This window comes from Trachypithecus francoisi, unplaced genomic scaffold (assembly GCF_009764315.1).
Source record: "Trachypithecus francoisi isolate TF-2019V2 unplaced genomic scaffold, Tfra_2.0 Contig01579, whole genome shotgun sequence".
NCBI classification, from domain to species: Eukaryota; Metazoa; Chordata; class Mammalia; order Primates; family Cercopithecidae; genus Trachypithecus; species Trachypithecus francoisi.
Genome location: NW_022681442.1, coordinates 3,409,899 through 3,426,430, shown reverse-complemented (window position 1 = coordinate 3,426,430; position 16,532 = coordinate 3,409,899). Strand labels below are relative to the sequence as shown.

The 16,532-nt window shown below is 50.7% G+C and overlaps 1 protein-coding gene across 10 annotated transcripts in view; it reads left to right on the top strand.

Annotated features, from left to right (window-relative positions):
- Positions 1-16,532, top strand: part of PTPRE (protein tyrosine phosphatase receptor type E) — a 180,004-nt gene that overhangs the window by 155,118 nt on the left and 8,354 nt on the right. For 8 of the 10 annotated variants that reach the window (XM_033179029.1, XM_033179019.1, XM_033179008.1 and 5 more), the window contains 9 exons: positions 2,910-3,029; positions 5,049-5,212; positions 6,606-6,741; positions 7,217-7,366; positions 7,727-7,820; positions 9,367-9,443; positions 10,543-10,677; positions 13,981-14,106; positions 14,994-15,160. In XM_033179029.1, the coding sequence (XP_033034920.1) occupies positions 2,910-3,029; positions 5,049-5,212; positions 6,606-6,741; positions 7,217-7,366; positions 7,727-7,820; positions 9,367-9,443; positions 10,543-10,677; positions 13,981-14,106; positions 14,994-15,160 (1,169 nt within the window). The remainder of the gene's footprint in view (positions 1-2,909; positions 3,030-5,048; positions 5,213-6,605; positions 6,742-7,216; positions 7,367-7,726; positions 7,821-9,366; positions 9,444-10,542; positions 10,678-13,980; positions 14,107-14,993; positions 15,161-16,532) is intronic. The other 2 variants (XM_033179036.1, XM_033179054.1) reach the window with 1 other exon arrangement.

Here is a 16,532-nt window from a genome sequence, read left to right as displayed (position 1 = left end):
ACACATGCAGCGGCTGACAGCATTTTCATCACGAACCAAATCCCCCGTCTCCCCAGCATCTCACTGTTATCTAATCTGTGATAACACGATGACACAAGAGTTTCCTTTTTTTCCCAAGTGAGAGTGGCCCCCGGCCGGCCCCAGGCTCTGCCTGCCTGATGGGAGACATGGATCTTAGAAGTTAGAATTTTAGGATGTTGAGCATGTCATGCGGCAGACCTCAGACTAGAAATGAACATGATTTCACGCTTATTATCCAGGCTAGAGAAATGCATTTGAAAAACATGGTATATTGAAGAAATGTTGATTTGTCATCCAAATATATTTAATTAGCTGTTTCTAATTCAAAAAAGGATGCATGTACATTATAAGAATGTGAATCATTGACAAAGAAGAAAAGTTGAACTGATTCGTTTCCTAGTGTAACAAGTACTCATCAGCATCGGCTGTGCTGGGCCAACCCTGTCCCAGGTGCAAGGAATAGGGGCTCAAATTCAGGGCTGAGAAGTGGGGGCTGTGGGAATCCTGTGGCGGTTGGGGGGTTGTTGAGTGACAGGCAGGGAGCCATGCCATAGGCAGTGAGCTCACTCTCCAGAATGAAAGAAGAACTGGGAGCCGGAGGGACACTTGCCACAGGTGGGGCGACAATTAGGAGGCTGTGTTTCTGGCGTGTTCTGGCTTGAAGGCCCAGTTCAGTGGGAGCCATGTGTCCTGCCCAGCCCGCTCAGGGCCTGCTGTGTCCTGAGCGCCTCAGTCATCCGCTGGCCTGGCCCCAGCAGTTCCCAGGCATCGTAGCGAGGACTGTGGGGAAGGGCTGGCATTTTTAGATGGGACTGCCAGGCCGTAGGGAACTCAGCTGGGGCAGAAGATGGGTGGCAGGAGCCCACAGGAAGGGCAGGCTGGGAGGTGCTCTGGTCCCCATAGTGCCAGCTTACTAATTGCCACCCAAAACACAGGAAGCAGCCTCCAGCCACGGTTTCTGGTCAGGAATAGGATGGCGGCTTTCACTCTGCTCTCGGGGGAGCTGAAACAGGGCTGCAGAGGGCCACCCCTTTGCCCTTGCAAATCTTGCCTCTGTCGTCCTTTGTCATGGGGAAGAGTGACAGACGGAAGCAGGGGATTCCCAGCACAGGGCTCTTCACCCTGCCTGCGCTGTAGCGGCCATGGAGGAGGACACCCACGCGAGGGAAAAGGAGGCTGACCCTTCTCCAGGAGTCTCAGGGTCCCCTGTGACCTGCGGCCCATAGGACCAGTCTTCCTGGAACTGGTGCTCCAAGCATGAGACCAGCACAGAAGCAGTGGGGCTCAAGGACGCCCCCGCCTCCCCCTTTCAGTCATTCTGCTGAAAATGTCACTGGCATTTTCTCTCCGTCTTCCTCCATAGCCTCCTACTGGATTTTTCCACTCCTGTGACTCAGGGCTGGGCCTGCTGCCGCATCCTGATTCTCACCAATTCAGATGAAATCATTTCTCAATAGAGTTCCCTTTTTCTTAATTGCTCACACTTCTGTTGTGGTTTCCTTGGCTTCCACATCCTGGGCTCTGCATTGCAAAACACAGCTGCCCTGGCATCTCATGATCGGGTAGGAGGGAGGCAGAGGGAGGGGTATAAAACCAGCCACCAACACTGAGCCCTTGAGAGGCTAAGACACGTTCTCAGTTCCTACCGGAGAGCCTTCCAAGCTGAGAAGCTCAGGAGGGTCCCCAGGGCTCCCCATAGGGCTAAGACTTGCCCAAACCGGGACCTGTAGGCATTTGCAGTTCCCCTGGGCTGCATCAGAGATGCCCTGTGACCCGCAGCCCCACCCGGAGCCAGGAGTCGGGAGGGGGAAGTTGTCCGTGGCCGTCGTAACACGATGCTACTCTACTAAATACCAGATGCTGTTTGTTTCATAAGATTGTTAATCCTGGAGTCTTGACCACGAGCTGTGCTGCTCAGGGGCCATTCCCTGGACATGCTCTCTGATGATTGGCAGGCTTGTTCCATTCCAGAGATGTTTATCTGGCCGATGAAGTAGATCTTTTCCCCCTTGAGGTGGGTCCTCATTCACTCGTGAAGTCCACGCTGATGGAGGACGCCAGTGGGCAGGTGCTGCGCGCGGTGCTACAAAATGAAAGGGCTCCTGGAACCTGTATTTTGGGTCATTCTTGCTTCAGAGTTTGGGGTAAAGAAATGGGCCTGTCTGTAGCAACACACCCTCGTGAAGTCCACGCTGATGGAGGACACCACTGGGCAGGTGCTGTACGCGGTGCTGCCAAATGAAAGGGCCCCTGAAACGTGTATTTTGAGTCATTCTTGCTTCAGAGGTTGGGAAGGTAAAGAAATGGGTCTATCTGTAGCAATGCACCCTGTTTTGCAGACTCCACGGCAGCCTTGTCCCTGCTACAGAAAAATGAAGATCATTAGGCCAATCACAGGTTCATCAGTCTTGAACGGCAGACTGGCAGTGGTGCAAATTAACTTTGTCCTTAGGGAACTGAGCAGGAAAAACACAAATTGCTGAATCCAGTGGGAAATGCCTGGGGAAGCACCATCCTTGCCCTCTGGCCTGAGGGTCATTTGGAGTTAGGTACCCAGCTCTTAAGGTTACAGGCTTAGCATGACTGGTTGATGGTCAGTTAATAAAATGTATGGGATTCGTGAATGAATGAAGAAATGAGACACTGTTGGTGTCTACGTCAGAAAGCCTTGGGGCATCCTAGTCATAGTCTCAAGGCTGCCTTTCACCAGTTATGCAGCCTCAGTTTCGCCATTCATGAGGTGGACACACATGAACTTGCTGTTTCTCAGCTGTGGGAGCTGTGTGACTCCAGCTGGTGTGTGTGAGGCCTTCTGTGGTTGGGTGGAGGGATGTCATGATGCATTGCACCCACAGATCTATTTGCTTCTATTAAATTGTTCCATGCAGGAAAAGTGCCATCAGTACTGGCCCGACCAAGGCTGCTGGACCTATGGAAACATCCGAGTGTGCGTGGAGGACTGCGTGGTTTTGGTCGACTACACCATCCGGAAGTTCTGCATACAGCCAGTAAGCATCTCTTGTTGCTGACCTTCCAGAAAGATCATTCTCAGAGAGCATGATGCCCAGAGTTAACACCCTTCTGCATTTATGAAGTGCTTTGCTCCCACCCCAGCACTGTCGCAGCCCTGGCTCAGAGGGTGCAGTGGCCAGGCTATGCTGGGCAGACGTGCAAGTGGGCCAAGACACCAGAGGCTGGTGCACAAGGGTCTGCAGGCAGTGCTGGGGGCTCCTAATTCCCAGCGACTCCTCTGGACCTCTCCAGGAAGAAGACCAGTCATTGGAGGGGTCTGGGGTCCTCCCTCAGTAGCACAGTGACATTTCACACACTGGAACTGGGAGGCGGGGTTTTTTCTAACACGTTTCTAACACATTTCAAAGTATGTCTGAAATGTCCTCTTCATTTTCCACACTTGGGTCCTGCTAGTTCCACCACCACAAAGGGTTTAAGAGAGATATCAGTAAAAATATCTATATACAAAGCAGATGAAATCAAGATGTAGAAGAAAGTTTAAAACCATAGAGAAAAGATAGAAGACCATTTTGTCAGGATTTAAAGATAGAGTGATTGGCATAATTAGGTCACAAAATAAGTGTCTGAGGTTCCAAGAAACCACAGCAAAAAAGGAAAAGGATGAGCTGATCATTCCCATTCTATCCCGTGCTCACGTCTCCCAGAAATGTGCACACAGGCACGCACATGCACACACGTACGCACACCCACACACAGGCACACATATGTACGCATGCACACACACCCACACACAGGCACACATGCACACACATACACCCACATACAGGCACACATATGCACACATGAACACCCATACACAGGCATGCACATGCGCACATGCACACATACCCACAAACAGGTATGCACATGCACACACATACTCTCACACATATGCATGCACATGCACACACATACACCCACACATAGGCACACACATGCACACATGCACACACCCACACACACACACTTGTACACATGCACACATAGTCACACACATTCACATATGTACACACACATACACCCCACACACACGCACACATTCACACAAGTGCACACACACCCATACACATCACACATGTACACATGCACACACATTCACACACATACACACATTCACCAACACAGATTTTCACACGCACACACGCACACATTCACATGTGTGCACATATGTGCACACATGCACCCACACACACATACACGCACACAGATGCACACATGCACATTCACACATGTGCACCCACATTCACACACATACATCCACACACGTTCACAGAAGCACATGTTCACACACATTCACACATGTGCACACACATACACACACATACACGCACATGGATGCACACATGCATGCACATTCACACAGACGTGCACATAAACATGCATACATGTGTGCACACATCCACACGCATGCACACACATACACCCGCACACATACATGCACACGTGTGCACACACATGCACACGTATCTACTTCCAAATACACTGTGTATCAGCTTCTGTGATCTAGGCAAGGGAATTAAACTCATGGTCTCTGAGTCCGAAAGCTGAGACAGCCTCTGAGGGCAAGTCTGGGAGTCTCCAAAGAGCAGGCCAACGGCATCGTCTGTCCTCCCAAATGTAAGACAGCTTTGCACAAGGAAGGATGTGCTGTTGGTGATTACTCAGCACCACAGACATGGGGTGGGACTGTCCAGGCGAAATGGACCACGACCGCCCCACTTGCACGGGTGTCTGTGAGCACGCAGACCAGCTTTGGGGATGAGTCTGGCTGCTTGGGCCTTGCCTGACCTGGGCGTGGACAGTTGCTGCGGGCCCTGCCCTGTGGCTCCAAAACCAGCACATGTTCCAAGCAGGGGTCAGGGCCAGGCTGTCTCGCTCGGGCAGGCCCCCTGTGGATGGGCCCCTTCCCCATGCAGCCCCAGCACAGGGGAACCCACCGCATCCTCAGAATGAGATGCTGGGGAAGCGGGGGGGGGATTGTTGTACCCACTCTCGTCTCCCCACGTCCCCCACAGCAGCTCCCCGACGGCTGCAAAGCTCCCAGGCTGGTCTCACAGCTGCACTTCACCAGCTGGCCCGACTTTGGAGTGCCTTTCACCCCCATTGGGATGCTGAAGTTCCTCAAGAAAGTAAAGACGCTCAACCCCGTGCACGCTGGACCCATCGTGGTCCACTGTAGGTACGCGGGGGCCACGGGGCGGGATCCTCAAGGGCAGGCCACAGTGGGAGGACTCACCCTCATGGGCAATGCCAGGGGACCAGTATCAGGGTAGGCAGAGGTTTGGGCAGGGCTGATGTGAACACAAATGTCAGTGACTGAGTCAGGCCCCAAGAACCCTGCAGGAGAACACTCAGAGAGCTCCCTCTTCATCCCAACCGATAAAACCCACCAAAGCCAAGGGGCTCCGGTTGACGGTGGGAATGGAGTTCTGGGCGGTTCTTCTTGGTCGCCCTCACCTCTCCCTGGGAATCCCAAGTCGCCTCTGGGAACCAAGATGGAAACCAGGGAAACTAGGCTTCTGCAGGAAGCCCCCCAACAACACACAAGTCCTTATGGAGGAGTACACCACGACTCACACTGGCCCCCACAGCAGAGTCCTCCAGACCACGCTGTCCTGGAGACCAGGCTCCGAGGACCAGGCTGCCCTTTGCCAGCTACCACTTCATCCTCGGTTCCCTCGCCTGTGATGGGAAGGACAGCCTCGGAGGCCTGTGACTTGCATCTGGGTGGGCTTTGCACAACACGAAAAGTTACTCAAATGTACAGCCAAAGCCATGCCACAGCCCCCTGTCCACAGAGAGCCCCACTTGTTCCTGGCAGTGACTGGCCTCACCAGGGTATCACTTTGATTAGATACTAAGTTTCCAGCTGTTACAGACAGATTCATCCTGAGTATCACAGCACTGCCAGGGACAAAAGCCACCTGCACGCAGTGATGCAGGCGCTCTGCACCTGTCATGCAGCTGTTCAGGAGAAGCCGTCCAGGAACCCTGGCAGAGCGGGCTTTCCCCAAGTCTGAGCAACACTCCCTTGCTGGGGCCAAGCAGAGGCTGGACCCCACCCCACCCACCCTCCAGTGTAGCCCATACTGGGAGGAATTTGCAGGCTCAGAGAACAGTAATCTGACAGATGCCGCCTCATTTAGTGCCCCGAGTCAGGTGACTTGGTTTGCCCGGTTTGACAGAGGGGGAGGCTGGATCCCAGAGCTGTTGCAAAGTTGATCTGAGGTCCCTCTGCTCCCAAGGGGGCAGATCTAGGATGCCAATCACACATATAAGAAGAAGACACTGTTAAGTAAATGAGAAAAATTCTCCGCACAGCCTAATTCGGGGCTTACTGAACCAGCTGTTAATGTGCCTCTTAGTAGAGTGTTCGCGGCTGTCAGAGGAGCGGCCTGAGATCTCTTTACTGAGACCACAGCTCCCTCTGGTGGCCTCACTATGGCTTTGCTCCTAATTAACCAAAAAAAAAGGTTGCATCGAATGACCTGGGTGCGCAGGCATCTTGGGGCCTGTCATTTACTTCGGGAGGAGTGTGACTCACGACGGAGCATCTTTCTCTTTCCCCAAAGCGCGGGCGTGGGCCGGACGGGCACCTTCATTGTGATCGATGCCATGATGGCCATGATGCACGCGGAGCAGAAGGTGGATGTGTTTGAATTTGTGTCTCGAATCCGTAATCAGCGTCCTCAGATGGTTCAAACGGATGTGAGTCATGCCTTCCTCTTGCCCTGGTCTAGCTTCCCAAAGCAAACCCAGATGCCTTGGCCACTCACGCGTACAGGGCCCTGGCTCTCATGGGCACGTGGCAACCGGCCTGGGCCTGGTCTGGCTTCGCTCCCCATAGCTTTCCCTGCCCATGCGTGGGACCTTGGGGACTCCCTCATCCTCATCTCTCCCTTGTATCCTCATGGGAGATGGGGCAATCCTACTCCCCAAAACGGCTCATGTACACAGTGCCTGGCATGCTCACCAATGTGAGGCTCTGCTGCTACCATTCTCCTTACTCAAGGGCATAAGTGGTCATTATCCGTGGCCGGTACTCTGCCTCTTGCCCCCACACCTCCTTGTGTTGGCAAAAAGAGAAAAAGAAGAGAGCCGCCCCCTTTTTTCTGCCAAGCTCCACGTGGGCCAAGGCTGCAGGGCAGAGCTGAGGATGTGGTCACCCCCGGCCTCTCTGCAGATGCAGTACACGTTCATCTACCAAGCCTTACTCGAGTACTACCTCTATGGGGACACAGAGCTGGACGTGTCCTCCCTGGAGAAGCACCTGCAGACCGTGCATGGCACCACCACCCACTTCGACAAGATCGGGCTGGAGGAGGAGTTCAGGGTGAGTATGGCTGACCCTCCTCTCCATTCTGGTGTAAGCAGCCAAGGACATGGAGAAAACAGGTGACCATTTAAAGGAAGCCTCTTTTAATCACTTTCCCTCTTAACTGACCCTCAGAAAAAGCAGGGACAATATTCGAGCCGTGATTTACAAGGGAAGACGGATCAGGTGGCTTTCAGAGCCTCACAGCAGCCCTGCGGGCACACGTTTCTGTTTCCCAGTGCTGAGGAGGCTTCCTGGGGTGGAGAGCGATGTTTCCTTTCAGCAGGTACCCTTGCCAGCAGTGCTAGTCCTCGACTGAGCAATGTGCTCAGGAGTGTCAGAGGTTTAACTGTGTCATTATGTCCTTCTCTGCTGCAGAAATTGACAAATGTCCGGATCATGAAGGAGAACATGAGGACGGGCAACTTGCCGGCAAACATGAAGAAGGCCAGGGTCATCCAGATCATCCCATGTAAGGCACCCGTGGCATGGCTGGGGCGGGGCTGGGGTGGGGCTGGTGCCAGAGGCTTTTATCCTGGAGGAGCCATTCACCACTTACCCCTGTGCACCAGGGTCAAGAGCAGGGTGCGGACAGGCGCGGTAGCTCAGGCCTGTAATCCCAGCACTTTGGGAGGCCGAGGCGGGCGGATCATGAGGTCAGGAGATGGAGACCATCCTGGCTAACACAGTGAAACCCCGTCTCTACTAAGAATACAAAAAATTAGCCAGACGTGGTGGCGGGTGCCTGTAGTGCCAGCTACTCAAGAGGCTGAGACAGGAGAATGGCGTGAACCCCGGAGCTTGCAATGAGCCGAGATCGCGCCACTGCTCTCCGGCCTGGGCGACAAAGCGAGACTCCATCTCAAAAAAAAAAAAAAGAGCAGGGTGTCCTCTGGCCCCAGGCTAAGGGCTCCTGTGTGCTGTGTCAAGTGTCAGGTAGAAAAGACACCTGTGAAGCACCAGCTGACCCAAACAGTCCTGCTCTGGTCTCAGGCAAGCCGCTTAGGACATGAGCTTGCAGGTGCGGGAGGGCAGCCAGGGCTGGATTGCAGGCGAGGGTTTCACAGAAGCTGGAGATTTGCTGCAGGCAGGACTCGGTGCCTTAGGATTCCTTGCCTCATTCCTTATCTCCCCCAGCCTGGGCAGAGGCCCACCTCCCCCTTACACAGAGGGGCCTGAGCCACCTGGCTGAGGCCATGCAAGCGAACTCAGCTGAGACCATCTAGGAAAAGGCTGTGGCCTTGAGGAGGAAAAGAAATGGGCCCAGGGTGGAGTCAGGACACTGGTCTGCCGCCCCGGTCATGGGAGAGGGAAGGGGGGCCTGGCAGGGCAGGCGCAGGAGGAGAGGAGGCAAAGCTGGCAAGAAGACAGGGCCACACACAGTGGGCGGCGGGAGCGTTGGGAGGCTCACCAAGTGGGAAAAGAGAAACCTGACAAACCCGGCCCGAAAGCAGACTCCACCGGGATCCGAGGAACTAGAGAGGGAGGCGGGAGATGCTCCGCTTGGGAGGAGGGTGTGTCTCATTATAGACGTCTTCTCGATGGAGTCACAGCTCAACAACCACCACCTAGAGACAGCTGTGAGCAGGCCTGCTGCAGCAGGGTCTCCCCAAGCACTGTAGGCGAGTAGAGCTCCCAGGGGCCCTGCCATCTTCAGACTCTGGCCCCTGGTCTTCTGGAGCCCCGGTGTCCTGCTGGCCACCCTAGGTTGCTTGCTTAGCCACATTCCATTTACTCCTTCAGTGCAATATTTTTAGTGCTTGTATTTTGGTATGTGTTATATCGATTCCTGAAAAATGAAAATGATAATTGGGTTGTTTTCAGGGTTTTCCTTCAAAAACAAAAATACCCCTGAGCCACTTTGATTATCCTCTTTCATAATGTAAACTTTCCCAAGAGTTGGCTTTACCTAGTGATTTTATTAATAGGCTCTGTATTTTGCAAGCTTGTAGCAATGGATTACAGTTACCAAGGTGGGACCCTTTTTGTAATAACTAAAGGAAGATACTGCTTTGCAGATGACTTCAACCGAGTGATCCTTTCCATGAAAAGGGGTCAAGAATACACAGACTACATCAACGCATCCTTCATAGATGTAAGTATGATGGCCTGGGTTGTGTTTATGCAGATGTGTTGCCTTCACACGTGACCACACAGACTTGATTAGCTTGTTTTCACAACGAGAAAGAATTGACATGTTTCCAGAAACTCAACCATTTTTGTTAGCAGAATTACTTGCTTAAAAAAAAAAAAGTGGCAAGGCACGATGGCTCACGCCTGTAATCCCAACACTTTGGGAAGCTGAGGCAGGCAGATCACTTGGGGTCAGGAGTTTGAAACCAGCCTGGCCAATATGGCAAAACCTGTCTCTACTAAAAATACAAAAATTAGCTGGGCATGGTGGCAGATTCCCAGCTACTCGGGAAGCTGAGGCAGGAGAATTACTTGAATCTGGTAGGCTGAGGTTGCAGTGAGCCAAGATCGTGCCACTGTACTCCAGCCTGGGCAACAGAGTGAGACTCCTTCTAAAAAAAAAAAAAAAGTGGACTTTGGAAATGGAAGGACATAGACTCGCTGCCAAGTAATTGGCTCTTTCTTCATTCTGCTTTGAATATATAGTTATTTTTCTTTTACATATCTGTTACATACCAGTTATATACCCATTGTCTCTGCTCTTTCTCTTGTGTGATTTCTGCAATGTGTGCTCACGCAGACAATACAATTATGTGTTCAGGGCACACAGACAGAGGCTGTCTTCATGCACAGTGGAGTTCGCAGAAGGGCAAAAGGGGGAATTGCAGCTAAGTGTATGTTGATATTGCCATTTTCAGACGAGAAAATTGTGCCAGAATCCAGGGGGCTCCATGCTGATCTAGCTGAAACACACAGAAACATGTCAGAATCTAAGCCACCAGGTGCTGTTCAGATGGCCGCAGGCGACTACTAGTTCCTAATAGCCATTTGTTGATGACCTCAGGGGCTGATGGTGGCGGTCATGGTTTCAGATAAGCGAGCCTCTTGACCTGCTTGTCAGGTGTGTGCCTGAGTGCTCCTGCCAGCTGGGGTCTGGTGCCAACCACGGAAGATGGGAGACTTTTCCCCATTAGGCCTTAGGCTGTCCTAAGCTTAGGGAGCAGGTAGTGGAGCCCGGATGGAAGAAAGCTGGACTTTAACCTCTGCGCCTCCATTTGAAGGGCTACCGACAGAAGGACTATTTCATCGCCACTCAGGGGCCACTGGCACACACGGTTGAGGACTTCTGGAGGATGATCTGGGAATGGAAATCCCACACTATTGTGATGCTGACGGAGGTGCAGGAGAGAGAGCAGGTGAGGGGTGCCGCCCGGCCCCAGCCCTCCAGGGGCAGCCTATGCACCTGAGGCACTGTCGCCGTTCATTACAAATGTCCCACCCGCCCTCAGTGCAAACACATGGGTGAGACCAAGCCAGGACCACTAGGGAGGGAGAGAGGTTGGAAATGAAAAAGGTTTCATTTCACCCTTTCCCTTTTTGGGAGTGAGGTTTAACCATAGCTACCCGCTGCTCTTTATTTTTAGCCTACATGTTATTTAGCCTGCCCTGAAATTTTGCCATTTGGTATTGGCCAAGATTATAACCTGTTGAAGAAAAAGACATTGATTGGCTTTTTTCAAGACATGAAGACATAGGCACTGATACATGTGCCTAATGGATATTGTCCTAGTAAATTGGATGAGTTAACTCTTCCTTTTTACAGAGATCCACCCCTGGCCTTCTTGTATTGCATTTATTTAATAACACAATAAACACTCATGAACTCACCACCCAACAGTAAACCCAAGGTTTTACCAACAATGTACATCTATCTGGGTGCTCCCCCAAGACATACTTACTGCTGTGTATTTGTGTTTTTATTTCTTTGCTCTAAAAAGGAACAGCTTTATTGTGATATAATTCACCTATAATTCGTGCAATTCATCTTTTTAAAGGGTGCAATTCAGTGAATTGTAGTATATTCACAAAGTTGTACAACCATCACCACTATCTAATTTGAGATCATTTTCATCAACCCAAAAGGAAACCTTGTGCCATTAGCAGTCACTCCCCATTCCTTCCTTTCCCTAGCCCCTGGCAACCACTAATCTGCTTCTTGACTATGGGTTTGTCTGTTCTGGACATTATTGTAAGTGGAATCATACAGTATGTGGTCTTTTGTGATTGGATTCTTTCACTTAGCATCATGCTTTCAAGGTTCATCCATGTTGTAGCATGAATCAGTAAATCATTCTTTTTTATTGACAAGTAGTATTCCCTTGTGTGGCTATACTACATTCTGCGTATCCAGTCACCAGCTGATGCACACTTAGGTTGTTTCCACTTTGGAGCTATTATAAATAACACTGCTTGGCTGGGTGCGGTGGCTCACGCCTGTAATTCCAGCCCTTTGGGAGGCCTAGGTGGGCAGATTACATGAGGTCAGGAGTTTGCAGCCAGCCTGGCCAACACGGCAAAACCCCATCTCTACTAAAAATACAAAAAGTAGCTGGGTGTGGTGGTGGGAACCTGCAATCCCAGCTTCTTGGGAGGCTGAGGCAGGGAGAGTCGCTTGAACCTGGGAGGCAGAGGTTCCATTGAGCTGAGATCACGCCATTGCACTCCAGCCTACGTGACAGAACGAGACTCCATCTCAAAAAAAAAATTTTTTAAAAGTGCTACTTGAACATTCAGGTGGTAGTTTTTGTATGGACATGCTTTTTCATTTCCCTTGGGTATATACCTAGGAGTGTATATACTAGGAGTGGAATTGCTAGGTCACCTCATAACTCTATGTCATCAACTTACTGTTTAACATTTGTGAGGACCTGCCAGGCTGTTTTCCACAGTAGCTGCCCCATTTTCCATTCCTGCCAGCAATATATAAGGTCCTAATTTCTCCACATCCTCACCAACATTGTGATTGTCTTTTTGATTAAAGCCATCCTAGTGGATATGTTCTTTGCTTTTTTAAAAAATATTTGAAAATCACATCTATTTATGCCTACAGAGACTGTTGTTTAGTTTTACTTGTGTTTGAACTTTATATAAAGAGCATCATTACAGCATGTTGTCTTCTGAGACTTGCTTCTTCCATTCACACCTGTGCTTTTGATACTGTTCTATGTTGATGCTTATGCTGCGGTTCCTTCGTCATCATTATTTCATTATATTCCACTGCATAAACGATATCCTGCATTAGCTCACGTATTCCTTCTCCTGTCATGGACACTTGAGTTGATTTCATTTCATTATTTTACAAACAGTGCTACCTGTACATTCTTTTTTTAAACTTTAAGTTCTGGATACAGGTGCAGAATGTGTAGTTTTATTACATAGGTATACATGCGCATGGTTGTTTGCTGCACCTGTCAACCCGTCATCTAGGTTTTGAGCCCTGCATGCATTAGCTATTTGTCCTAATGCTCTCCCTCCCCTCACCCTCCACCCCACAACTGGCCCCAGTGTGTATTGTTCCCCTCCCTGTGTCTGTCTGTTCTCCCTACCTGTATATTCTTGTACATGTCTTATGCTGCACTAGGACTAAGATGTATCAAAGAGCCAAAATGCTTCATTGAAGAGTATGTGAAAGTTTGAATTTGCAAGATAATTCCTAATTGCTTTCCAAAGTGGACATCAGCAATGTATAAGAGATATCATTCATCTGCATACCTAGTATGGTATTCTCAAGGTATCCTAATTATTGTTAATTGAAAATTAACAAAAGATTGTTCGTTGTTCCACTGGTTGTGTAATTATTGTGTAAATATTATCGTTTTGTGGCTCTGATTTGCATCTTTCTGATTCCTACAGGGTCACCCCCATCACTTCATATATTTGTGGATGACGTATTTCCTCTTGTGTCAAATGTCTGTTCCTGCCTTTCACTGATTTTTCTATGGGGTTATTTGTCCTTTCTTATTGATTTATAGGAGCTCTTTACATAATCTTGATACTAATTCTTTACTGGTTTTATATATTGCAAACATCTTATTGCAATCTGTGGCCTGTCTTTTCACTCTTTTAATGATGTTTGTTGATGAAGAAAAGTGAATTTTACTGTAATCCAGTGTTTCAAATTGTTGCATCATGATTGGTTAGCTGTTTGGGCTCTTGCCTAGTAATCCTTGTGTACCTCAAAGTGAAAAGATGTTTCTTCTTCCAAGAGTTTCACAGTTTTGTTTTTTACCTTAAACCTTAATCCATCTGGGTTTATTTTTATTAAGGTTCAAGGCCACTACACAGGGTGGAAGTGCAGGGTGTACACTGCTCAGTTCTAGGAAGAGCTGGGGACACTCGCATCAGCCCTGGTAGAGTATGAGTCAGGGATCCAATTTCATTTCCCCAGGTAGAAAACCAATTTATCCAGCCCCATTTATTGAAGAATCTCTCCTTTCTGCCATATGTTAAGGTTTCATATATATGTGTGTCTGTTTCTAGACTCTGTTCTGTTCCCTGGGTCAACAAGCATTAAAAGGCATTTATATTCATATTCGTATTCTTTTTTTGGTCACATGAATTACATTAACTGGTTTGAGAACAATTCTGCATTATAAACTCAAAATTGCCAGCAGCAAATTATTTATTATAAGACTTACATTTTTATTTTATCCCCTAAGGATAAATGCTACCAGTATTGGCCAACCGAGGGCTCGGTTACTCATGGAGAAATAACGATAGAGATAAAGAATGATACCCTTTCAGAAGCCATCAGTATACGAGACTTCCTGGTCACTTTCAATCAGGTATTGTTGAACTAGCTCTTTAAACCTTTGTGAATTTAGTGAACCACACCCTCCCTCCTGGGTCTGCTTGTCATTGAACCAGAATGTGGCCCTGCACCTGTCCTTTTCCTTCACATAGTCCTATCGGCTGTGAATGGCCAGTGGGTTTCTGAGACAGTGGCAGGCCTCCTGTACAATTCTCTTCTCCCTGGCCACCTACTTCCCATTTATCTCTCAGGAGAATTATATTAGCCATTAGTTGGGGGAGGAGGAACAAAGGGGACTAATGAAGCCACAGGGGCCTCTCTGGGGCTCTCCTCCAGGTGCCTTCTCAGAGCCACCCAATCGTCTCCATTTCCACTGGGTCCTTGGTTCTGCTCACCCTCTCTCCTTGGCAGAGAATGAGGACTCGGGGTCAGCCGTGGGTAGGATGACTCACTTGTGCACAGGACTTGATGCTGAGCTCCAAACAGTCAGTACCACGAAATGCACCTGCACTGTCTCCTCCATGCCAGCCACAGAGCCACCCCGGCCGCCAGACTCAGATGCTGCTCCTTTGAGCTTTGAAGGGAAATGCGGGACCCTGCCTTCTTGAGAAAGTGACTCCCTTCTCTCCAGCAGTGCTGCCAAGGATCCCGTAGGGGTTGGGCTGTTCTCGAAGGGCTCCAGGGAATGTGCTCTGGGCGGCTTGCTCCGCCTCGCAGAAGGAAGCACAACCAACCACTTGCCTTCTTCTTTAGGGCAAGCAGTTTTCAGCCTTCTCCTTCAGGCTGCCTCGGTGGGGACGCTGGCAGCACAGAAGGCTCAGGGAGGGCTCTCAGCCTTGGCCAATCCCTGAGAGGGCAGGTGGGGCTGGGGCCTGCTCCCCAGCAGGCAGGCAGTGCTGAGACCCCCTCTCCTCCCTGCAGCCCCAGGCCCGCCAGGAGGAGCAGGTCCGAGTAGTGCGCCAGTTTCACTTCCACGGCTGGCCTGAGATCGGGATTCCCGCCGAGGGCAAAGGCATGATCGACCTCATCGCAGCTGTGCAGAAGCAGCAGCAGCAGACGGGCAACCACCCCATCACCGTGCACTGCAGGTGAGCCCCCAGCCTGAAGCCCTCCAGGTAGGGTGGACACAGACTGCACGCCCCCAGTACCCGCAGCTGTGAGCAGCAGAGCCTTGTCACTGCCCCGGCCATGGTATTCCCCAGAGTCTCCTCTCTACCTCTCCTTACACACATGCACACAGGGCTTCACTTAAGTACATACATGTCATCGTGTCACACATAAGATGCATACATGTCATCTTAACATACATGCAGAATGCACTTCAGAGGGAGGAGTTGGGAAACCACTCAAACACACATTTCCTTGTGCTTTTGAAGTCATCAAAAATTGCCAGGCAGAGCTCGGAGGAGCACACTCCTGGACTTCAAGTTCCTGGGCAGGTTTTGAGAGACTGCCTGGCTGGGCTGCTGTGCCTACACCCGCCCTTTCCTGTTGGCTGGGATTTCTGGCCATAGGAGGAGTCCCAGCTGGGATTGTAGCCACGTGGGCTGGTCCTGTAGCCTCAGCCTGGCTCCCAAGTCAGGCCCAAAGGCAGAGGGACACCCGGGGCACGTGGGACACCACTTAATCCGCAGATGAAGGTGTGAAACATGGCATTCCCGAGGGCAGATGCACAAATCCGGCCAAGCCCACGGGCCGCCCACTCGCCTGCCTGCTGTGCCTCTGTGGTTCTGATCCTGCTGCACACTTCTGCTGGCAGGGACCTTGACACCTGGCAAGATTCTTCCAAGCAGGAGCTTGGGGTGTTCTATCCTTGGGTGGTGCTGATGTGCTCCTAAAACTGCAGTTCCATTTCTTGTCTCATACCAGTGGTGCCCACCCTTTGTGACTGCCTTTCGCCCCCACCCACTGTCCCACCCCTTATAGCTGGCAGAGCTCTCTCCCTGCCTGGACCCCGCCAGGGTGCACTCCTGGCCAGTAGGTGGAGCACACACCTCGGTTTTTGGTTTTTGGGTTTTTTGTTTTGGTTTTTTTTTTTTTGAGACGGAGTCTCGCTCTGTCGCCCAGGCTGGAGTGCAGTGGCCGGATCTCGGCTCACTACAAGCTCCGCCTCCCGGGTTCACGCCATTCTCCTGCCTCAGCCTCCCGAGTAGCTGGGACTACAGGCGCCGCCACCTCACCTGGCTAGTTTTTTGTATTTTTTAGTAGAGACGGGGTTTCACCGTGTTAGCCAGGATGGTCTCGATCTCCTGACCTCGTGATCCGCCCGTCTCGGCCTCCCAAAGTGCTGGGATTACAGGCTTGAGCCACTGCGCCTGGCCGGTTTTTGGTTTTCCTGGCGCTTCCAAGTAGTCATTTAGGATAAACTCGAAATGAGTTCCATGGGGCACAGGAGATGCAGAGGTGAACAAGATCCCACCTGTGGGAAGGCAGATGTGGGACCGATCATTGCAGCAGGAC